Source organism: Anopheles aquasalis, chromosome 2, assembly GCF_943734665.1.
Source record: "Anopheles aquasalis chromosome 2, idAnoAquaMG_Q_19, whole genome shotgun sequence".
NCBI lineage: Eukaryota > Metazoa > Arthropoda > Insecta > Diptera > Culicidae > Anopheles > Anopheles aquasalis.
This window is the reverse complement of record NC_064877.1, coordinates 84,878,147-84,900,646: the sequence shown is the minus strand read 5'-3', so window position 1 is coordinate 84,900,646 and position 22,500 is coordinate 84,878,147. Positions and strand designations below refer to the sequence as shown.

General features: G+C 49.0%; 9 protein-coding genes across 15 annotated transcripts in view; 4 read left to right on the top strand and 5 right to left on the bottom strand.

The window, feature by feature from the left end:
* Positions 1 to 1,594, top strand: part of LOC126569514 (uncharacterized) — a 1,825-nt gene extending 231 nt beyond the window's left edge. Inside the window, exons 1-2 of the mRNA XM_050226664.1 lie at positions 1 to 604; positions 1,137 to 1,594. The exon at positions 1 to 604 is cut by the window's left edge and continues 231 nt beyond it. Of these exons, the coding sequence (XP_050082621.1) occupies positions 1 to 604; positions 1,137 to 1,420 (888 nt within the window). The 3' untranslated portion in view covers positions 1,421 to 1,594. The remainder of the gene's footprint in view (positions 605 to 1,136) is intronic.
* A 212-nt stretch (positions 1,595 to 1,806) lies between these two features.
* LOC126577604 (uncharacterized) lies at positions 1,807 to 2,514 on the top strand. Its single transcript, XM_050239375.1, has 3 exons — positions 1,807 to 1,834; positions 1,915 to 2,190; positions 2,259 to 2,514. The coding sequence occupies exons 1-3, from the start codon at positions 1,807 to 1,809 to the stop codon at positions 2,492 to 2,494; spliced, it is 540 nt and encodes a 179-aa protein (XP_050095332.1). The 3' UTR covers positions 2,495 to 2,514.
* On the bottom strand, positions 2,492 to 3,481 carry LOC126569118 (uncharacterized). Its single transcript, XM_050226000.1, has 4 exons — positions 3,271 to 3,481; positions 3,141 to 3,186; positions 2,741 to 3,083; positions 2,492 to 2,676 (listed from the first exon to the last, which is right to left on the bottom strand). Exons 1-4 carry the CDS (start codon positions 3,329 to 3,331, stop codon positions 2,533 to 2,535), a joined length of 594 nt encoding a protein of 197 aa, XP_050081957.1. The 5' UTR covers positions 3,332 to 3,481; the 3' UTR covers positions 2,492 to 2,532.
* A 204-nt stretch (positions 3,482 to 3,685) lies between these two features.
* LOC126570374 (uncharacterized) lies at positions 3,686 to 6,837 on the bottom strand. Its single transcript, XM_050228098.1, has 5 exons — positions 6,626 to 6,837; positions 6,257 to 6,296; positions 6,127 to 6,144; positions 4,077 to 6,054; positions 3,686 to 3,984 (listed from the first exon to the last, which is right to left on the bottom strand). The coding sequence occupies exons 1-5, from the start codon at positions 6,678 to 6,680 to the stop codon at positions 3,829 to 3,831; spliced, it is 2,247 nt and encodes a 748-aa protein (XP_050084055.1). The 5' UTR covers positions 6,681 to 6,837; the 3' UTR covers positions 3,686 to 3,828.
* A 474-nt stretch (positions 6,838 to 7,311) lies between these two features.
* On the bottom strand, positions 7,312 to 12,781 carry LOC126570933 (spidroin-2). Of its 5 annotated transcripts, none has more exons than XM_050229070.1 (8): positions 12,589 to 12,781; positions 10,182 to 10,241; positions 10,060 to 10,098; positions 9,777 to 9,993; positions 8,930 to 9,031; positions 8,240 to 8,462; positions 8,104 to 8,173; positions 7,312 to 7,869 (listed from the first exon to the last, which is right to left on the bottom strand). In XM_050229070.1, exons 1-8 carry the CDS (start codon positions 12,764 to 12,766, stop codon positions 7,751 to 7,753), a joined length of 1,008 nt encoding a protein of 335 aa, XP_050085027.1. In that variant the 5' UTR covers positions 12,767 to 12,781; the 3' UTR covers positions 7,312 to 7,750. The 5 variants fall into 5 exon arrangements, with proteins under 5 accessions (XP_050085027.1, XP_050085030.1, XP_050085026.1 ...); XM_050229073.1 differs by lacking the exon at positions 12,589 to 12,781 and adding an exon at positions 10,573 to 10,759; XM_050229069.1 differs by having other exon boundaries at positions 9,777 to 10,098.
* A 1,116-nt stretch (positions 12,782 to 13,897) lies between these two features.
* Positions 13,898 to 14,697, bottom strand: LOC126569348 (uncharacterized). The gene is made up of 3 exons (XM_050226371.1): positions 14,507 to 14,697; positions 14,203 to 14,355; positions 13,898 to 14,138 (listed from the first exon to the last, which is right to left on the bottom strand). The coding sequence occupies exons 1-3, from the start codon at positions 14,599 to 14,601 to the stop codon at positions 13,955 to 13,957; spliced, it is 432 nt and encodes a 143-aa protein (XP_050082328.1). The 5' UTR covers positions 14,602 to 14,697; the 3' UTR covers positions 13,898 to 13,954.
* Positions 14,698 to 15,824: 1,127 nt separating this feature from the next.
* On the top strand, positions 15,825 to 16,652 carry LOC126577599 (angiopoietin-4-like). Its single transcript, XM_050239361.1, is given in 2 exon segments — positions 15,825 to 16,266; positions 16,269 to 16,652. Coding segments are annotated over 2 exon segments (813 nt in total). The 3' UTR covers positions 16,640 to 16,652.
* A 399-nt stretch (positions 16,653 to 17,051) lies between these two features.
* Positions 17,052 to 19,310, top strand: LOC126581403 (lamin Dm0-like). Its single transcript, XM_050245021.1, has one exon. The coding sequence runs from the start codon at positions 17,284 to 17,286 to the stop codon at positions 19,009 to 19,011; it is 1,728 nt and encodes a 575-aa protein (XP_050100978.1). The 5' UTR covers positions 17,052 to 17,283; the 3' UTR covers positions 19,012 to 19,310.
* A 1,647-nt stretch (positions 19,311 to 20,957) lies between these two features.
* LOC126581402 (peroxisomal acyl-coenzyme A oxidase 3) overlaps positions 20,958 to 22,500 on the bottom strand; it is a 7,341-nt gene continuing 5,798 nt past the window's right edge. For all 3 annotated transcript variants that reach the window (XM_050245019.1, XM_050245017.1, XM_050245020.1), the window contains 4 exons: positions 22,251 to 22,500; positions 21,693 to 22,167; positions 21,428 to 21,605; positions 20,958 to 21,365 (listed from right to left, as the gene is read on the bottom strand). The exon at positions 22,251 to 22,500 is cut by the window's right edge and continues 674 nt beyond it. In XM_050245019.1, the coding sequence (XP_050100976.1) occupies positions 20,993 to 21,365; positions 21,428 to 21,605; positions 21,693 to 22,167; positions 22,251 to 22,500 (1,276 nt within the window). In that variant the 3' untranslated portion in view covers positions 20,958 to 20,992. The remainder of the gene's footprint in view (positions 21,366 to 21,427; positions 21,606 to 21,692; positions 22,168 to 22,250) is intronic.

Sequence of the window (22,500 nt, the reverse complement as noted above, 5' to 3'; positions counted from 1 at the left end):
GTTTACAAGAACTTCCCCAAAATTCAGGTAACGGTCGATACGCAAAAGTTGAAGCGCGTACCACAACCGGAAACGAAAAGCGATGAGTCGAGTTCGGGCAGCTCCGGTAGTTCCGGGTCGGAGTCCGTCGAGCGACCATCGGTCGGTGTGCGAACGGACATTACGATCGAAATCTCGGAAGAATCGGCAAATGACACGCGCACCGTAACGCACATCGGTGGAGGGGATCGTGAGGTGAAAAAGGATCGCAACGGAACACGAACCAGCACCGGAACCGGTGGAACGGGTGGCAAAAAGGATCGTAATGGAGGGCCGAGCGATGGTGAGCCGGATGATGATAATGCTAGCATTCCCGTGTTCAAAGGGATGGCCGGTGTTTCTCCGGCGAAACCGAAACCAAAACCAACACCGGAACGTGGCTCTCCGGGAATCCGGCCTGTAGTGACGCTTAATCATCGGCCAACGTCACCCAGCTTCTACTACGGTAATGATGATCGGAATCGTGTCAGCGGAGAGTACGACGGATGGAAGCGTCCCCATACGTTGACGGCCATTTGGACGACCGAGAGACCTTATCTCCGACGGGTGGATCATGACAATGCAGGTGAGCGATTGTGTGCCGCGATGTTAATTAAAGATTGAACTGTTTGCGGAGTGGAATCTTATCTGAAGTGTAGGACAATTAGAAGAAGAGAAGGCTTTTTATAAATATTACATCGAACCATAATCTTACAAATTATTTAAATATTTCAAAAATCACCAATCACCTTTTTCCTGAAATTTAAAAACTTACGTTTAAAACTGCATTTGTTTCGACGTTATGCGTTGCATACCAAATACAGTTGGTATGAAACCAACATTAATAATTACGATGGAAAAAAGGAGTCTTTTCCTTTAAATTCCAAGTCTTTTTAATTGGCAATCGATTTGAAAAGGTATCCTGTGTGTTTTTGATCGGTGCTAGAACATTGTGGAATCACATAGTATTCGAATTTCTAGTCTAATAGCCTAGTTTTAAATGAACACAAGAGTAATTGAGATCATAGAACATTAAAAATACTACTGGACATCATCGAGCATAAATCGGATCAACCTGTAGACCCCGTTTTCACTTGTCACTGTCACCGGTTCCGCAGGTCCTCATCATCAGACGTACTACAAGGGCTACATTCCGTACAATGTGGGCCACCACCACCACCATCAATCGACGGAACATCAGCATCCGACCGGGGTTGACTGGAAGCCGTGCTACTGCAGCATCTACCAACCGTGGGCCGCACGTGCGCCATCGAATCCCGTTCTACCACCGGCAGGTCCACCACCACCGCAACACCCCCGCAACAAGGTGGACAACAAGGTGGACGTGCAACCGAGTGAGGCGTACCAGCACCAGCGACAGTACCGCTCCATTCGCTCCTAGGATCGGGGAACGCGGACACGCGGTCCAACCTTCTCACAACAACACAACCACCATCACCACCTCACATCGTGTCACATCACCCCGCTAGTCGATAAGATGTCGTCCCTAAGCCCTTTTACTCCCTCTTTATTTTTTTGGGGTCCCTCGTCAACCTCCCTTGTCTACGAGCCAATAAACCGTTGACATACTTTTTTTTTCCAAAACACTTTTCGTCGTTTCTTTCGATTGATCGTCGCCCGGGGCAACGGCAGGGCGAAGCGATTATGTCACCTGATGCATCTGAGAGACAAAGAGAGAGAGAGAGCGAGTAGGCTGGGTGGATTAGAGAATCGACCATCACCAGCACAGCCACGCACGAAACTCACCTACGCCTACCAGGGGATGAGATGAAAAGGGTTTCCTTGGGAGCGGACAGTGAGTGAAGAGACTGCACTGCGGGTGAGTGTGTGCGTGGCGCGTGGAAGTCCCAACAGATCGTCCAATAAATTGATAAGATGGACCGCGTTATGCTTCAAACGCTACTACACGCCACTACACCAAACGACGCAGTTTTCAGCCACCACCGAACCAACCAACCGGTGATCAGTTGCAGTCCGCACGTCGACAGTCAGAGACAGTTCCGTGCGTGATCTCTAGTGGAAGTGTTGGCCTTTGGTTTCCTCTTTTTTTTTGTGTCCAACAATTCGACTCCAAAATGCATACAGAGCATAATTTCACAGCGATTGGTTTGTTGTTCCTTACGATCTCACTACTGGCCAGCTGTGCTGCAGGTAATAGAATGGAGGATCACTCCGGTCTGTCACGATCGACTACTAATACGCGCCTAATGACTCCCTAGCACCGCATCCGATCGATGCTGACCAGATGGAAGAGATGGAGCTGCTGGGGCTGGTCGGTTGCAATCACGCCGTCACGGTGACTGCGCTTCCACTGCCCGGCTTTACGGTTACCCCGGACCCCGGACCAGCTGGCCGGAGTGCAGCGGAGCCCACCGACGTCACCAAACAGTCTTCTGAAAGTGAATCAAATGAATCGGATAACCACGTAAAACAACGAGCTGTGATGGACCAATAAAGGCGAAAGTGTTTAGTTTATTACGCTTTGTACGTTTGTTAAAACACAATCAGACGATCCGTTCGATGGCGTGGTGTCGTCGATGGCAGAGCAGCTGGACCACGTCCGTGTATCTGGGGCTCCACGAACTCGATCGAATCCGTGAGGCGTTGATCTGCGGGGATGAAGCTGCTGCGCGCATACTGGAACACAGTGAACGGTAGTTAGTGAGATGTTGGTGGACCTTAGGACCCTCTTTTGGCGTACCATGAACACATTCGGTAGCTCCAGTTCGTCCGTATCGGCCACGGTAAACACCAGACGATCGGTATCATCCTGCAACACAACAAGCGGAGCACTGGGCGTGCTTCCAATCGTTGACGGTACCGTAGAGCTGATCAAGGGTTTTGGTGTCGTTTGCCACCACCAGAGGCTCGGTTGCTGTCCTGTGGTGGACTCTATCGGATCCACCATTGGCACAGACTCGGTCGTAGTTGTGGTGGTTGAAGACAGCGGAGGAATCCAGAGAAGCTTCGACACACGCTCGTTGACACCATTCAGAAACTCACGCTTTCGCTCGTAGACGGCACTCTTAATATTCGACACTTTCCTGTGGTAGAGAAGCATTTAGGGCGCTTGAAATGTCTTTCTGTCTTACTGGCCTTACCCTAGCAAACTATCACCATCCTTTTTCGCCCATTCCAGTATTGGAGCTGTGGGGGGAAATTGAAATTGAAAGAAAATCGTTTGACTCATACGTCCATCAGCATAAACCCCATGAACAGGAGCACTCTTACAACCGAATGCTGCATCTCCAATAGTGAGCAATACAACCACGAAAACACCGAGCAATCGCATCACCACCCTCTTTGGTCTGGAACCACCAAGTTATTTGCGAAACCGATCCGAACTGATTTGCGACCCTTCGTGTGCTTGCTGTTGCGCTTCTTTCATCGATTTGGCCTCACAAATACATTCCTCGCTACGTTTCTTCACTCTGTTATGACCTAGTTATCAGGGGCTGGATTACTGCGTACCAAGTGACCTGCCAAGGTTTCAGTTTCGAGCATCGCGGTCCTTATCAGCATCCAGCGAGTGAGAGTTCAAGTACACCCGGCTCAAGGATCGTCATGAGAAGCTGTTTACCAGTGCTCGTGCCCGATGGGTGAGTTCTTTCCGAGAAATTCTTGCTGCAAATCAAGACCAAACCAATCCGTTCGTAACTAGATTCTAGCGTTTTATTGGTCCACGCTACTTAAAACAATCGACATAAATTAATGGCTTCACCAGACCAGGAACTGGTCCGAACATCTTCTCATCATCATCCTTCTGCACCTTCTGTTCCCGCGGCCATCTCACGCCGTGTGCAGACTGTACGTGCTGACCTTACCGTCATCCTCGAGCGTGGTGGTGGCCGCCTTATAACCCGTCGTCTTGCCATTGATGTTGTGCTTCTCGCTCTCGGCCGTCGACAGCATGCTGTAGGTCTTGGGCTTCCCATCGGAACCGTACTGTAAACAGAGAGAGAGAGAGAGAGAGAGAGAGAGAAAGTAGATTGTGAAGACAAACATTTAAAGGGCACCGTATTCCTCTTCACACTTACCCTCTGCTCCGAGGCCCACTTGGAGCTGCTGGACCAGGATTTGGTTTTCTGGAATCCTCCCGGAAGCCGTCCCAATCCATCCTCCTCCCGGTGGCTCTCCAAATCGATCGTTCCACTACCGGTCACCGCTCCGTTGTGCACATTCTGGGCCTGTTCCCGTGCCAGCAGCTCCGTTTCGCTCATGATCCCTTCGAGATCGGCATTAGCACCGAGTCCAGTGGCACTGCCACCGACACCACCGAACCGGCGGCCCATCTCATCGTTCGTGATCGGATAGTACTGCAGACTGGGTGATCCAGCCTTACTGTAGCGACCTCCGCTGCTGCTGCTGCTGCTGCTGCTGCTATGCTGTGCCGAGCTTGTCTTTGCCGCGTACTGCGTTCCATAACCGGACGCACCAACGCCTCCATTGTAATATCCGGATCCTGCGTTACCGGCTGTACTGGCCCCAGAGGCAAGAGTGTTCGTGCTGCGTTGTTCATGAGCACTTTGGTAACGGTTGGAGGAGGATGAGCTCGCTACACCGGACGCCACCGGTTGAGCAACGATCGGTACGTATCCTCCGCTACTCTGGCGACGTTGCTCCAGCGTACTTTCGTACTCGGATGTGGCCACACTGGAACCAGCACCGGCTGCGCCATGAGTTACCAGTGGAGTATCCACGTGAACGACCGGTTGATACGATTGGCGTCGTTGTGATTCCGTCGCGTGCGCTGAGCTACTGTACCGGGACTGCTGAGAACTGGCCGTTCCTGCCGTGTGCTGTACCGGGGCCGTCGGAACGTACGAACCAGTGCGAACGTATTGATGCTGTTGCTGTTGATGCTCGGTACGCTGGGATCCGGAAGCCGCACCACTCGCTACCCTCAACGAATGTTGCTGATCCGATCGATCGACATAACTATCCACTTCGTCACCGTATGTTTCCCCCAGAGGAGCACCGGTCTCCACTAGAACGCGTCCAACATTATCGTGAACCCGCTGAGTACGCTGTTCATCCGTGCGCTCGTTCAAGGTCCGTTGTGCTCCGGCCAGGTTCACAACACGCCCCGAAGCATCGTAAGTGGTCGAAGCACTTTCCTCAACATGCGATCGCGATGGAGCATAGTAAGTGCCAACGGGTACGCTTGGTTTCGAGTACAGCACGTAGGTTGTGCTCTTCGCAGGATACCGACGGTACTGCTGATCCTGATGCTGCGAAGCATACTCGTTCCGGTTTGCATACCCGGTGCTAGCCGCGTTTGAGTAGTGACTCGGTTGCACCTGCTGTTGCTGTTGATCCGAGGACGCTACATAGCTGGAGCGAGTGTTGAAGTTACTGTTGCTGCTGACTGCCGCCGTATCGACGACCGGAACCTGAACGTAAACCGTCTCCGTAGCCGGTCGCTGATTGATTACCGAACTCGATCGTCCGTAGCTACTCTGTGAGGTACTGTGAGTAACCGGGGCAATGACCGGATAGACCACCGGCTGTATGTACGTTCCTTCCCGTACTCCACCAGCGGCGACTACATTGGAATGGGTACGGCCATGCTCGAGACCATGGGTAGCGTAGAGTTGCTGCTGCTGCCCTAGAACCGGCTGAGCAACCTGGGAAGCGGTGTGATGTCGGGAGGAGGATGAGCTACTGAAACTTGACCGACTGCCGGTCGCGGTAGCGGGATAGACGGGAACGGGCACGGGAACCGGAACTGCAGTGTGCACATTCTGGACGCTGGATTCGTGGACGCGTGAAGAGGACGAGTACTTCTGTGACGCTCCAGATACGGCTCCACCGGCGGCGGTGCCAGTTGATGTGAATCCAACGATACCTTGACCGATGGTTTCCACATCGCCGGCATCGGCCGTGTAGCCGTTGTAGCACAGTGTGTCGCAAGGACCTGGTGCGCTTGCGGCCACCAATGCTGCGGCCTGTTGCAGACGCTCTGCGGCTGCTCGTCGTGCTGCGTTAACAGATGATTCGTGCTGGGAGTAGTGTCTGGAAGTCATGAAAAAAGAGAAAAATGAAGATCACTTGGTTATTTATCAAGGAGCAGTTGTGAATACTTACATTCCTGTCACCGCTTGACTATTAGATCGAAGTGCAGGTGCGAAAAGGAAGAAGAGCATGGAATGAAATGCAACAATCATTGAGATAGTGTTTACTATGAGGATTCTTTCCCACTCACCCAGCTACTTACTTATTGTGCACTGAAATGTCTTCGGACCACGATGCAGAACCTGTGAAAGAAACCATTTTGTGGTTAACAGAAGAGGTTCGATTTCCAAGCAACAACACGTGTAACACTAGCACTCTTCCTAGAGCTAGAACATGCTAGAACACTGATAGGATTCTTGGAAATCTTCGAATTTCTTTTGATAAGGCCAGCAAAAAAACACACGCCCAGCATGACATCATCATGTAGCTTTCACAATATTCTTGGTTCTCGGTTCTCGAAGCCTTCGACACGCCACTCCACATACACTAACACACGCGCGCTGTAATCAGTATGATTGCCCCCGGGATTCTAGATGCACTCTGCCGTGCCTTTCGCTTTAGTATACTTTACCTGCAGCGGCATAGCCGACAAACAGTAGTGTCAGCAGCACTACCGACTTCCCCATGGTGCGTTTGATGCTCGATACGGTTCAGTGTGGACACTTTCTCCTACGACAGAGCACTTCTTACTGAATGCAATTGCGCTTTGAAGCTATATTCCTGTTCCGCTTCTTCTAGGACACTGGTTCCGATGCTGCTTGCCTGTTGAACTGCACGGCGATTACTGAGCTGATCGGAGAAGCGCTTGCTCGAGTTATATGGATTGTGGAGCAGCAACATAGATCAGCATGAACCGTCGTCATCGTCGCCAGCCAGACCACCGATTGATACTCCGTTATCAGGGGAATTCACTCTCTTTCATCTCTTTCTATCTCCTCGTGTCCTTTGGTTGCCGATTGTAGACACAACTACACTCAGTCCGATTGACGGCGCCTCGGTTCATCTTGCTCGGCCAACGTGCCAACCTCCTTCGACCTTTTGATTTGCGCCGACTTCCGACTTGGCACAGGAAAGGCGGAAGCTACGCTGCCAACGAATGTCAGTAAACGCTAACTCGGTCTAGGTCAGCCAAGACTGTTGCCCCAGTCCCGTTCGCCCAAGTGCAAACACCGCACTTGACCCCACAGGATGATGTATGAACTGAGCATCGCACATTCATTCGAAGGCTAACGCAGCATGGAATACAAAGATAAGGACTTGAATGAGATAGCTTAGGGATTTTATTGTCAATCACTAGTTACATCCAGCGACGGGATGTTGCAAATACAGGTTTAAAACACCACGTGAAAAATAAATTGTCAGCGGTAAGTACGTGTTGACATCATCGAGCACCGTCTAGAGGTCGTTCCAGTCCACAGGAAGGTATTAGTCGGGCATCATCTCCTCTCCTTGATCATCGCTTGCTATGCAACGCTCCAATCCGTAGTCAACATGAAGCTAGTAGTGGTCCATATGTTGCCTCTGCGAGCAGCAATCGCTCTCCGGTATCGCAATAGGCGCTGGATTGTTTTCGAATTTTCCGTCCGTTGGTGTGTGTTCCGTGTGATGTTAGTCCGTGCGATCGATCGGTGTTACTGCTACACTCCTGTCTGCCTCTCCGCCACTGCTGGGCATTTCCGGTGCTTCGGTGACGCATTTAGGAGTGGACGCGATGGGTGGTAATTTTGCCATTATCGTTCACCGACGTTATCGCCTCGCGATGCGTCTGGCCATTGATGTTCGACGAGGACGAGAAGCTGGACACTCCAACGTAACCTGTGGCAGGGTGAACGAGAAGAAACGAACGAAAATTGCAAATTTCGGTAGGAATTCCCAAAAATTGCGTCGCGCATGGTGTGACTATGTTGTGTGGACGCGATTACTCATTGACTGAAGGATGGACGAAAACATGGATCCAGTTCAAACTAATTCAATCCGTGTTTGGGGCGCATAAACTCTATCTGATCTCGAATCTATTCTTCTCGAACCACCTGGTCGCCACTGTCTTACCTGGCCTGCCACTCTGGATCGTAGTCGATTGGTCGGATCCTCCGAAACGGGTATCAACGTTGGGTACGGCCTAAAAGCAGTAAAAAGCGAATCATTAGCGAAGAACAAGACATCGAATCGTTTCTCAGATGCTTACCGGATTGTTGGGATAGATGGAAGCGGTCTGATGGAATCCTCCCGGTCCATAGGATGCGGACGAGCTGGCACCGTTGAAACCACCTCCGTTTCCATAGTTACCACCGGAGGCAAAGTTGGACGCGTACACTGGGACACCGGCATTCAACGTCGCGAGTGCTGCCTGCTGCTGACGGATGTTGTTGAACAGAGCCTGCTGTGCGGCAAACTGTTGCTGATACAGACTGCGCAGATGATGGAAGAGAGAGTTAAGCAAAGGAGTCTAGCGTTAGCATAATTCGTCTTTGAGTTTTCTCCGTGCGATACCTGTCCTTTAGGTTATTGAACACATTCTAATGGACCGAATGAAGGGAGAGCTTTAGGAGATCATGAGGATAATGAAAATGTTAGCCAAAAGGGATCCTTTACATCGGGGACAAACGTTGATGAGTCACTCGAGCGCACACAGACACACAAACACATGGACACAATACTAAGCTGGTGATGATCGTACAATCGCACGCGACCATCGATGGGAGAATCACTGGAAGAATGAATGTTTCGAGCCGGAAGGCTGCATCTCAGACACGCGTCTCGATGGCGAATGGCGAGTGCAGGCGACCACCTTTGGTATGATGACGATTCCGATCGAGATTAGGATTAATGAGCCGTGCGTACACGTGCAGCAGGCCGAGCTACGAGCTGAAATTACTTGATCTGATCTTGCGTCCGAGGTCTCTGCCTTGGCGATCCCAGCAGCGACGCACGAGCCGATACTGCTGCTCCCGGACCGGCTCTCGATTGCGTCATGGCGCTTCAGTTCATTTTATGGCCCGTGACCATCCGCATCGATTGTTGTTGTTGTTTCGAATCGAAAGATAGATGTGGTTCCGACACACATCCGGTCAGCACCGGATTACCGCATTGGCATGGCCAACATTAATGAGAATAATTATCACCCGGTGGAGCGGAGCGGAAGCGAAAGAAGAGAAGGATTAAAAGAGCAATAATTGACTTTGAGGAATAGTGCCACAAACTTTAAAGCAAAAGCCTCAAGTCGTTACGCGGTGCTCGGTGCTTTAGTATGGTGCTTGGCATATCGTGGGAATTAAATCGTGATTCGCAGGCCATCACTTCTAGTAATGGTAAGATCAATTTAAACTGGCTTGTAGAAGCTTAAACGAGGATCAAATGACTAACTGCTTCCATTTTTTGGCGAGTTTCGACTGTATGTGTGCTATATTGCTGGTGCTCATGGTGGATATTAGTTCTAGCAGTACTTTGCATTGCTATTCCTTGCTAACGAAGCGATCATTTTTTCACGGATCTATGCTATGTTGTAATAGCGCTAATACCGTAAACCTTTTTCTACGATATAAGAACGAATAGAAGGGAAATTCCAACAATAAACCATCACCACTTATGATCCTAAGCCACTGCCATCAAACATTGAAGGAACAACCGACACCAAAGTACAGGATAATGGTGGGATGTCGTCAGTTAACGAGCCTCGGATACCTAAAAGAAACCCAATCAATACACGGAACATTTCATATTACTTTGCAAAGTTGGACTGGATGCCCTGGAAGAAGTTGTTGAAGTCCACGGTCGGTGCACCGAAGGCAGGATTGAATCCGGGACCTCCAAAACCGGGAGCACCGTAACCGGGGGCGAAGCCACCGCCAAATCCGGGCGCAAAGTTAGCCGTTCCGGCGCCCACTGCTACGCCACCTCCGTTGGGGCTAACGTAGTGCGTCGTAAAGCCACCATTGTAACCTGTGCCGCCATGGGGGAATTTATCAGCATAAGCACCATCCGCCGTCGACACCGTGTTATAGAGACCTGTCGCTTTTCCATCACCGTACTGGGAGCTGGAGTAGGCTGCAAGAAACACAAACCAACGGGGTCAACGGTGAGTCATCATCAGGGAGTGGCGATTTTTTTGGTGATCAAATGGAGCCTACCTGCCGAAGCACCCGCTACGAAGGCACACAATATGAGAAACTTCATGACGATCAAGTTACCTACGCAAAGTGCAAAAATTCAGAGGAGGTTAGTGGCGCTTGGAAACAATAAGCGAATGCAACAGCTATCCCTGCTACAGTCAAGGTAATCAATGTAGTCAAAAATGTACATGATTCGCCTCTAGACTACTTTCCCCGTGTGGCATCGACTACCAACCGATTATCGATGATTGTGAAATTTGCCTTTTTGGTTGAACAAGTTGCCAAATCGAGCGAAGCCTACTTAAAATCGAATGCCATTCGGTGTATTAGCTGACGCATCGTTAATCCTCTCGAATGATCAAAAACACTGACGCTCCAGCATTCTTATCATTTATCGTACAGCACAAACCTTTGGGGCCGTGCATTGTGTGAGTTCATCCTTTTTAGAATCGTCCACCCTTGAGCACAACTGAATGAGATCACCCTTAACACAGCGATATGAAACGTAATATACCGAAACGATCACGATCGCGTTCAGCACCGGTCACTGCTCAGACACAACTGCGCATCAAGCGCACATCAATCCTTCCTTTCAGCTCATTTCCTGGGCCACCTTCCACTTCTAATGTACTGACTCATGGCCTTTAATACATCAGTTTAGTTAAGCGGCTTAAAGTCGCGCAGAACTTATCATCAAGTGAGGTGTGGCAAAAAAGAAAATCAAAAAAGTCCCCCACGAGTGATCAGCCAAGATCATACACAATCTTACAAGAATAGCAACATTCTAGCCTCCAAAATCTCCCATCGCGTTTATAAAGATTGTAATGGTAAGCGAGTAAGTCACCCAAACCACCCCACCATTTTTTGGCTCATGACCGTGAACCGGTTCCGTGGTTTGGTGATGAAATGTGTTTGCTTTCGTGAAGATGTTTCGTCGCGCTTCGCCTTCGCCACCCCAGGCCAACAAATTAGCATCTTTTTCGTGTCTTTCTGGACAGACAGCGAGGTTTATCTGTGCTCGGTGCGGTCAGGCGTGGTCGCTGAGCTTGCGAAGACAGAGAGAGAGGATTATGACTTTTTTTTGTCTCTAAAAACATTAAACCTGTTGCGTTGAACGGCGCAGAACGGACGTTGTTTGCATTATTCAACTAAAAGCTGCAACAAGAAGAATATTCTGCGTTTTTTTTTTAAGCTTAAGATATCGAGCGGAACGTTTTTTCCACTGTCCGTTTTGGCGTCAAACAAAGAAGGATCGCAGGGATGACCAGTAGCAACTTCGTTCAATCTCAAAGGCAATTTGCAAAAATAATGCAAAATAATGTCTTTTTGCAATAGGTTTTCGTCATGTTTCTAAATAACTTTGATCTGAGAGCACACAGAATTTGAAATCCCGGAACTCAATGCAAATAAAGGAGAAGTGAGAGAAAATTGAGGTAGTCGGCCATCGGCGAGGAACACATTAATTGTAACTTCGACGAACTAAAAAAGGAGATCACATTTCCATAATCGATAACCCAGTTAACGGCAGAAACAAAACTGGACAAAGACAACTGGACACACAACTGGAGTCGAAGAGAAATCCAATAACTCAAAAGCCCCAAACTGTTTTGGAGCCCCTCCTTGGTAGATGCAGATATCCACCGGTGGAACCGGCTAGCTAGGAAACCAGTTTATCCAATCCAACACGACGTACTTCCCCCCGGGGCTCGTAAGGAAAACGTGCTTCGTTAAGGAGGAAGATCATCGTGCTGGACCTCCAAAACCGGTCGTCCACAAAGAACGGAACGGGCTGTAATGATGAGCAGCGGCAGCAGCAGCAGCAGCAGCAGCAGCAGTAATCACAATAGTTTGCTCGGAACCGCCTATCACGATTTCAAGGCTTAACAGTCGGTCGCCTGGGTGGCGGCCACCACCTCCAATAGCACAACTGCCACTGGATTCACGGTCAAGATCACGACATAACGACGTTGTTGCCGGAATTGTCACCCCTTTGTCGCTGTTGTTGTTGTTGCGAATGAAACGATGTCCACTGGAACCCTTTTTAGCGACCCTTGCACTGCCCTTGGAGCTGGCCAACATTTTAAGAACTAATCGTTCTGTTTGCGACGTGCTGAACCGATCTGTCCATAGATCACTGTCCATGAAAGAATCTCGATGTACAGCGGTGTCTGGATCGCACAGGTTTTCAGCTCAGTTCCGTGTCACTTGCACACCGCGCCTGGGCCATCAATCTCCTGTCTAGGTGCTCCTGGGGGCTGTGATAACCCCAATGACCGCTTCACCGCACATCGTACGCGATTGTTTACAACCTCATCATCATCATCATCACCATCATCATCGACCATCAATCATCTGTCTTGGCACAGGTCGAACCACACGAACCGCACGATTCCTCCGCCAAACTCTTGAGCACTTGTGCACTTACACTTCCTCACACAATCACTGTAGAACACCGGATCGTGATCGAGACTCTCCAAAAAAAGGTCTATGAACAGACAACAGCAACGGTAAGTGAGTGGACACCACAAAGAGACGATCGTGGAAGCGTCGAGTGTGAGAATGGTTAGCGAACCGCTGGCTGGATGTTGTTTTATACAAAACATACTCGCGATCCCTCGCCGTTCTCCCGGTGGTGTGACGCGAGAGCGAACCGGCGATCGGATCTTCGGCACGAACTGTATCTCCAGCATGATCCAGCGACGATCGAACGTCGGTGGGCTGGAGAAAATGAGAATGTGGCTGGTAAGAAAAGTCCATATAAATGTGAGCAGAGCAACAAAACACCAGGAACCAAACCTGTTTCCCCGGGCACCACCGGGCACAACCGGGCCGATGATGTGCGAGGTGAGAGCATCATCGCACACCCTGTGTCGGCGACGCTTATCATAAATATCGTCACGTTTTAAGTACCTTTTTATGGAAAGACAAGCTGACAGAGAGGAGAGCGAGCAGGAGAGTGCAAATACGATTCTTGCCCACACACTATGGGGCCGGTTTGAACGCAAATTTTTGGTGAAAGTCCCGGCGATAGTTTTTGGTCAATTCGCTACACGAAATCCGGCCGCCGATCGGTCGATTAGAGTTCTTTGGCCGGCTCACTCAGCTGGAAGATGGTGGATGAGCATAGAAACGATGATGAGAGGCGTCAGGCAACGCCTCGTAATGGACGTTCAAGGATGACAACGAAACTTAAATAATCCTCGATCGAGGATCACGTGTCGTTGAACCGATCATATCAGTGTACGTGGTGTGGCAGGGTGAACAAGGAGAGGGCACACTACAGTTGATCACCGGAAAGGGCAATGTTGTAATGCTAGTTTTAGATTAGCTCGTAGTAGAGCCCGCCTGTGTATGGGGAATTGTTTTTCGATTTAATGTTGAGCAAGAAGAAGCTGTAAGAATTTCAGAACATTTTTTTAAAAGAAGAGTAAAAGAAAACGCATGTCAGGGCTCAACGTTGCAGGTTAAATCTTTCCAGCTAAAGATTGATCATTCAGCGATCAATGCAAACGATTCACGCTCCTTTCTGTCCTCCCGGATATCGACAGAAAACGCACACGTTTGCTAGTCACGCTTCATCATAATCTTTGGAATTCCCCGCGAAAAACGCGAATACTTCTTCAACAGCCTCTTCCACGAGTGGCTGTGTATTCTAGCGTTGCGCAGCGTTCGATGCCAAACGATCGATTGTCCCTCCAAAGAATGAAAGCCAGAAAGCAAACACCGCAGGCACCATGTTTGGTTGTTTATTCCACCTTCGACAACGCACCGATCGACCACCGATCAAAGAGTTAGCCAAGTTTTTGGAAGAACTTTCGCCATCGTTTGCTGAGCAGCGGTGCGGGAGGGCCTGCTCGATGTGGCGTTCCTTTACTGGCCGTCCCGGAACTGCTTTGAGCGGTCAGTGACGCTCCACCGATGGATGCCGTGGCACCAGCATTCGTGTTACTGCTCGTCGAAACCGATCCACTATGGCTGAAAGCAAGAAGACGATCATAAGGCGATCTTCTCCTCGGTACAAGAGCTGCAACGTCCTCACCTGATAGCGATGGGTTTCATGTGGACGGAGGTAGCGATGGACGTCGCGTGGGAAACGGATACACCGGGCAGGCCCGGTAAGGGAGCACCAGGAAGCAGGGCTGGGATGATCGTGCCCAGGATCGGTAGAACGGCCGGCAGAACGATCGAGGCACTGAGAGGAAGTCACAAACTTTACGATGGTCTGTATTCGTTTCGTTGGGCATTTTCGGCTTTTACAATCCATTCTTCTCGCAAACCGCGACCCGGATGTTTGTTTCAGGAGCTTGTGGGATCTTTCCCAACCATCAGCAAAATACACTTACCCAGGAAACGTTTTTGCCTCTTCACCACTGGCCAGCGAGCATACGAGAGCCACTGCCGGTACCCAGATGAGCCACATTAGTCTTTCAAGCTTCATGGCGTTGAAGGAGGAGGAGATGATCGCGTTTGCCACTTTGTTCCCACACGACGCGCACTGCGTTTGTTGGTTGGAGCTGCAATGAAATCAATCTACTGTTCGCTCCTACGGGCGCATCGAGTCAAACGGCCAATCGTTAACGCCATCGAAGAATGGGGGATTGCGGGCTGCGCGGTTTTGGATGTTAGCTGGCAGATATCGTTCAAGGTGAACACGGAGCTTAACGAGCGATCGGGGTAAACCATCGATGGTAGAAAAACCATCAGTGAGCACTTGCAAATGCCGCGATCGATCGGATACTTAGTGGGTAGCTTTAAAAGGAATCCTTTATGATTGTGCAATGGCGCCCGTCCAGGGGGTCGCGTTTGCTGGCGCATCGCGTGATTGCAGTTTGTTTGTGCAATCGCTACACTGGCGCATCACGGCTTTAATGTTGCATTGGAAGTTAACCAGCGTCAAAAGCAATTCCGTTTTTAATTCCTGATGCCTAGTTTAATTTAACTACAATGAGAAGATCGTCACTAAATTAATCCTGTTTCTCATTGACGATGTGTTTGAATACAAAAAGAAAATTATGTTTGCATTATGTCTTGTATTTTTTATTATGTTGTATGAGTTGTGACGGGATTTGTTTCTTTCGAAACAAAGTTTTGCAACCAACAGTAGCATCTACCAGTGGCTTATCGTTATGACCTGTATAATGTTGTATTTTTTTTTTGAGATTCTAGCTCATTATCGGCCTTTCGATGCTGATAGTGAGCTTTGGGGATTTTCGATTCTTCATGCAAAGCAGAAACGGTAGATTGAGCTACAGTACCATTCATTAACTCAACAAGACAAGTCGCGTTGGCTTTGCGTAAAGTGCGGTACTCTGATTCAATGTAACATTGAGATGCTAACAGCGGTGTAAAGATAGAGTTGAATGCATTAAGCTCGCACAAAGGGAGTCTTTTCACTTCTCCTGTGATCACGATCGCGACAGCAAGTGCACTCGTTTGCAAAATATTCCGTTGTTTGAATTTTTATAAACCCTCACGAGCGACCATCGAATATAAAATAGAAATAATTCCTACAAGAACACGCTCTCGATCATGAACCGTCCCGTTTGGTGCCTGTTGGCCTTGTTCGTCGTAGTCGTGAGTAGCAATAAGGTGCCTGCTGAGATTGTAAAGTGCCATCAGGACCAAGTAATTTCCGAAAGTGTATCAGGATTCGCATTAGAGATGCTACTGAACAGCCAGGAGTCATTGAAGAAACAATTACTGGAGTTACAGCAAGAAGTACAAGAGCTACGCAGGTCCGCAGCAGAAACGCAGAACAATATTCTCAAACGTTTGGAAACAGGACTTGAAGAAATAACCGAGGTGCAAGGCAGCAATCAGCAGATACACGATCGACTGGCCGACATTGAACGTTTGCAACTGGATCCACTGCAGTCCTGCCAAGCCGTACCCCCTAAGGTGTCAGGAAAATATAAAATCCAAGCAAATGAGCAAACGCGTCCCTTCGTTGCATATTGCGAACAAGCGCTATTCGATGGAGGTTGGTTGGTCATCCAGCATCGATTTGATGGGACGTTGAACTTCGAACGGAACTGGACCGATTATCGCAATGGATTCGGTCAAGCTGGTGCGGAAATGTGGTTAGGATTAGAGCGCATTCATCAAATGAATTGCTAGTGGAATTGAAAGATTTCGAAGGGAACTACAAGTATGCGCGCTACGACTCATTTGCCATCGACAGCGAAGCAGAGCAGTATCAGCTGTTAACTCTCGGAGCCTACACGGGAACTGCGGGCGATTCTTTGAGTGCGCACAGGGGAATTAGATTTTCAACGATGGACCGCGACAATGATAGCATTGCAGATTATAGTTGTACGGAAGTCTGGGAAGGAGGTTGGTGGTTTGATAAATGTTTTAAAGCATTTCTGAACGGAAGATACCAAAGCGTGGATGAGCACAAGATATCGTGGTACACTTTTCACGACAAATATCAAGGATTAAATTACACGAGAATGTCGATTCGCCCGTTGAACTGAGGCGCTAATTTCTTGCATTTAAAAGGCTAAAACAGAGAGAAATAAGAATGCATAATGAAATCAGCGATAGAACCAATAAATACAACAAAAAAAAGGAGGTGAACGTAAAAAATATTAGAACTTGTGAAGCATATAAAATATAGAATAAAAAGTAAAGTTATTTACTTAATACATTCCGATTATTCTCAAGCGATTTTCTGCCATCAATCTGGCAATAATTCTACGAAACGTTGTCACCTTGTATTTAAGCTACGATAGCTCAACTCCCGTCGTTATCCATCTTGAAGGGTCAAGCGTTTCAGTTTCATCACGATCATATTCCCCTCTTTTGTTGAAACCTCCAGCCAATCGGCCATCGCTCCGAAGGCTATTGTCTAGTGTGCGCACTGAATCAGAATAGTGAAAGATAAAGTAAGCGATAGATGCCAGTCGGACGAATTCTGTTCCTGCGAAGTAATTGTTTTTTAATTGTTGTGTGTCAAAAAGCCAACTTAGTGAAAGCACTGGGTAGCATCATCATTAACAGCGCAAAGAGAGCGAACGATCAGTGGAAATATTTTTGCGGTTCTCTGTAAAAGATATCCCGGGCTGTCCGCGCGGACCTAACCTAATCAGAGCGAGGAATAACGTGTCTGCCATAGAAAATGTCGCAGAAAATGAAGAAATCATCATCGAAAGCATCATCTACCACGACGTCGGCGGTTAAGACGGAGCAACCGGCGGTTATTGCCGAAACATCCTCGGTATCGTCCTCTGGCTCCACCGTTTCCAGCCCATCGGATGCGGCCGGGATCGAGACGGCCTTGAGCCCATCGCGTCGTAGCAGGCTGCGTGAGAAGAACAACCTGATGAACCTGAACGATCGGTTGGCGTGTTACATCGAGCGCGTCCGTTACCTGGAGCAGGAAAACTCACGCCTTTTGCACGAGCTGACCACGCTACAGGAGACGGCCAACCGGGAGGTATCGGGGCTGAAGGCCATCTACGAGCACGAGCTAACCGATGCGCGCAAACTGCTCGATGAAACGGCCCGTGATAAGGCAAAGCTTGAGATAGAAGCGAAGCGTTATTGCGAGGAAAATGAGCAGCTGCGCATGAAGCTGAACCGCCGCACCAAGGAACTGAGTGAACTGGAGAAGGACGCACGGGTGCACGAGTCGCGGTGCATCGAGCTGACCGCTAGCTACAACACAATTTGCTCCGAGCGGAAGAAGCTACAGGAGGAACTGAATGAGGCAGAGAAGGAAGCGGAAAAGCTGCGCCGCACCTTCGACACGATGCGTAAGGACTACGAGCATGAGACGCTGATCCGCGTCGATCTGGAGAACAACATCCAGAGTCTGCGCGAGGAGCTCACGTTCAAGGAGCAGGTTCACAGTCAGGAGCTGAACGAGAGCAAGCTACGGCGGCAGAGCGAAATCAGCGAAATGGATGGGTATCTGATGGAGCAGTACGAGACGAAGCTGCAGCAGACACTGCAGGAACTGCGCGATCAGTACGAGCATCAGCTGCGCATCAATCGCGAGGAAATGGCCGGTCTGTTCGAGGGTCGCATCCACTCGCTCGAGGAACGGTTGATGCTCGAGCGAACGCGCTACGAGGAGGAAAAGAGCAAAATGGCTCAAGAGATCGATCGAATGCGCAACGATATGGCGGTCCAGCTGAAGGACTATCAGGATCTGATGGACATCAAGATATCGCTCGACCTCGAGATCGCCGCGTACGACAAACTGCTATCGTCGGAGGAAACGCGCCTCAACATCACACCGAGTGTTACGAGCACCACGAGTGCTTCGCGCCTCTTCCGAACGCCGTCCTCCCTGAAGCGGAAACGGAACGCACTGGATGAATCGCTCGACTATTCGATCGTGACCTCGGCCAAGGGCGATGTGGAGGTGAGCGAGTGTGATCCCGAGGGCCGGTTCGTACGGATTCAGAACAAATCGAAGCAGGAGTACCCACTGGACGGGTGGCAGCTGGTGCGCCGTCCTCAAGATGCTCCCGAGGTACGCTACAAGTTTGGCAAGGGCAGTAAAATCGAGGGCAACGGTATGGTAACGATCTGGGGTACGGTTGCCAATCGAAAGCCGGATCCACCGATCGATCTGGTTATGAAGAGCTCACTCTGGACGGTTACCGATACGATGGTGACGACTCTCCTCAATGCTGAGGGTGAAGAGGTGGCCCTGGTCGAACGCCAGCGAACCAGCAAAGTGCCAAAGGATAAGTACTTCCACGAGGAAACAGGCGGCCGTATCGGGGTGTCCTATTCCGCTAGTCAACATATGAAACGATCGCCTCCCAGCAGTAATAGTACGCGGATTGTAAACGGATCGCACAGCAAAACCGACGAGCAGTGCAGCATCATGTGAGAAACTGCCAGCGCCAAATGTGATGAATTCCGAACGCGATTCCGATTGTTTGTTCCCAGTGTGTGGCAGTATTGTTGCCACAGTCATCCTGCCACCGTGATCTTTCCTGTATTATTCTCGCAATTTAGGGGATTCTTTGTTCGATTTGTATGTTCATTTTGTTTGCAAAAATGTTACAAATGTGGTGGCGGTTCCGGGTAAAATACAATTTGTAAAGGACCAGTGTCCTATTTGGCTTGGTGGCTTATTTAAAGATTGAATAAATGTAAACAAAAATATCTGCATTCCTGAAACGATAATTCAATCCGACTTGTTTCTCTAAATAGGGGTTTATTTATAAATTGCTCGTGAGCACATTCATTCTCTTGCAACCAACACTGGTGACAGTGAAGGTTAGACGATCAAACGATCGATGGTTTTGAATATCTCGAACAGCAAACGGGCTCGACTGAACAAGTGTGCTTATTGGAGCACAGTGCTCCTGTACTTTTTATCCATTGTTTCTATAATGGAAACGAGATGGTGTATATGAACATAGATTTTCTATAGATTCTCTAATTCCACTTCGACTAAATTTCATCGCGCAGCACAACAATCGAAAATCGTGCCCTTCTCCTCTCCCTTCTATTGCTAACAACAAGAGTCAGAAATGCACATTCACGACCGCGCGATGACCGATGGGAGCACACATGCGAACGGACACACCATCGTGGTGCTAGAACACTAAAAAAGAAAGAGGTCAGAACAGTATAATCACGGATTACATGATTGAAAAGAATCGTTTTACAATTCTGCTACTATCCTTAAAGTTCTCTTGTATCATCTTGTATTGTATGCTTTGCATTTCGTTTACCTCGGTGGGCGAAGACATTAAGGGGCGAGCCGGTTTGGTGCTTATTCGATACGATCGATACGGTGCTTGCAAACAGGAAAACGAAAACATTTATCTAAGTACTAAGTGCTAGCCGCGACCTAAATAGCATACCACGGCTAACGAGTACCGAAGAGCAGTACGATATCTGATATCGAACAATAAGGCGACACTGGAAAGGGATATAATACGTGGGGATCAGTACAGATAATCATCGTTTTCTAGCAACTTGTTTCCAAATTCGTAATGTTTTTCTCTACTGAGTGCTATCTAGCACTAGAGTTCCCTTTTCCTATTAACAAATCGGCTAATACAATACTATACACAGTTCCTACACGAGTAACCGTTTACTTTTATGTGCCCTAGATCAACTTCATTCCTTTTAATAAGATCTTTTCCTACTTTTGCACCCGAACATTGGATTGCTAGCTAGCTAGGTTGGTTCCGGGTTATACGCCGTCTTTAAGGTAGTAGTAGTAATAGTAAAGGTATGTATAGATAAGACACATTTTTCACGTCACAAATTGATTTGTCCTGTCGTTGTGCACAAGTCGTAACTGGCACGCCACTTACGTTACTACACCTGCCGGATTCGTGATTGCAAACGAGCAAAATACAGAAGAGAAGCTAATGAAAGAGATTACGATTGCATGATAGAAAATGATAATAGGATGTAAAGCACAGATCAGCTTACGATTAAACTGCAATTTAGGGGGAAAAGCAACAAAAAAACAATCGCTAAATGGTTCGTTTCGGGAGCGATACCGGATAAGGTGAGTATAGACCGTGATGCCAACGAGAAACATATAATGCCTTAATTCGTTTTACCCCTATGGCAGATAAGAAACGCTACAAGGCATTTCAGACACAGCTAATACACATAACACACGTAGACACTGTAGACACTTTGAACGGTTAACAAGGAAACATTTACATCGAAGGGTCCGCCATAGTCACGTAAAGACTAACGCTGACGGCCATTGGTATCGTGATAACGCCATCATCGCGCAACGGAACAGGTGTTATTTGTTAACAAAATACTTAAAAAACCCGTAGTAAAATACCCTTAGGGGGGGGGGGGGGGCTACAGCCCTTACTGCCCTGCGCCATTTACAGTTTGCTACGCAACTTGGTCGGTATGATATCCTTCCACCAGGCAGCCCTCTCCATCGCACCCGGATTCGTCATGAACACGGACTGAATGTTCTCGTACAGTCGACCGTCCGATTTAGCGATCACAGAGTTGAGCACCCAGTCGGGTGGAGCAAGTGCATCCGCGATCGCTACGGCCGAATCCTTCAACAATCCGCACACTTTAAGCAGCATTCCACGTACGGCATCGGCAAAGGCGGATCCGTTAGCAAACGATCCGGTATAGAACGTGCTCATGTGTCGGTCAAGGCACCAGGCACCGTATAGAAGGTACACATTGAACAGAACAGGCCGCAACGATTCTGACACATCCTGCCGGGCACATCGTGACCTGTGGAAGCGGTAGTGACATTATCAGATAGAACATACCAAGAAAACGATTTGAATCCTTACCAGAAGCTTCGGAGTGCGTAATACTCGGCATAGGCACGGGTCAAGTCCCGTGCTCGATATACCTGACAATTGTTCCGGGCGGTAAACGTATCGATGCCCTGGCTGCTTGCATCGTCCATCTGGGCAACACTTTGCTGCAGCAACCAACACATAAGCCACTCGTAACAGTGCGCGATGACTAGAAAACAGACAAAAACTCATTAAGACCTACTTTAAAACCATCAACGGAGAAGGAAGAAGTGGAGAATAGTGTCGTGTAACTTACATTCCGAGCTCTCCACCGATACTCCCGATTGTTGGAACGACTCGAAGTTCATCCGTAAGATCTCATCACGCCGTTCGATGAACGATGCCGTACCGACGGGACTTTCCACTTTTGCGTTCTTCCACTGGCGGATGAGCCAGTTCGAGGCCTGCTGACCGAGCACATTGTTATCACCCTCGTAAGTACAGCTCGGATCGTGATTGTTGCGCAGCTCTCCAAGATTGGCCGAACGCAGATATCCGTGGCCACCGCAAGCTTCTCGCGATTCCTGTATCGCATCACGTGCCGTCCAGGTGACTAGTGGCTTAGAGGAGGAGACTAGTGCGTGCACTTCCGACACGATCTGCGTCAGCAACTCGAACCCGTTCGATTCGGCTTGGGATTTCTGTACCGTTTCCAGATATGTCTCCGTCATTGCGAACACAGATACCTTCAGTACACACGCGGCTGCCAAGTACGGGAATATGCGCCATTGCTGGAAAGGAAACGGGAACGGGAGAGTGTAATGTGAGAAACTTATCGATCGAATTAGTAACAATCCGTGAACGGTCTACCTACATGTAACTGATATTCGATGATGGATTGCTCCGGTCCATCCCGATCGGTGCCAAACTGTTTCCTTAGCGCCGCATACCGTACAGCAATGACAGCCGCATGCGACAGTGTGTTCGACGATTCCTGCATTATACCAAGCCGCCCAGCAGAGAACGATTCCAGCACGGCGCCGAGAATTTTGCCCGGTTCACTGAACGTACTCTCGTACACACCCTCCGGTGTAACGTCACCGGTACGGTTGAGCAGATTCTCA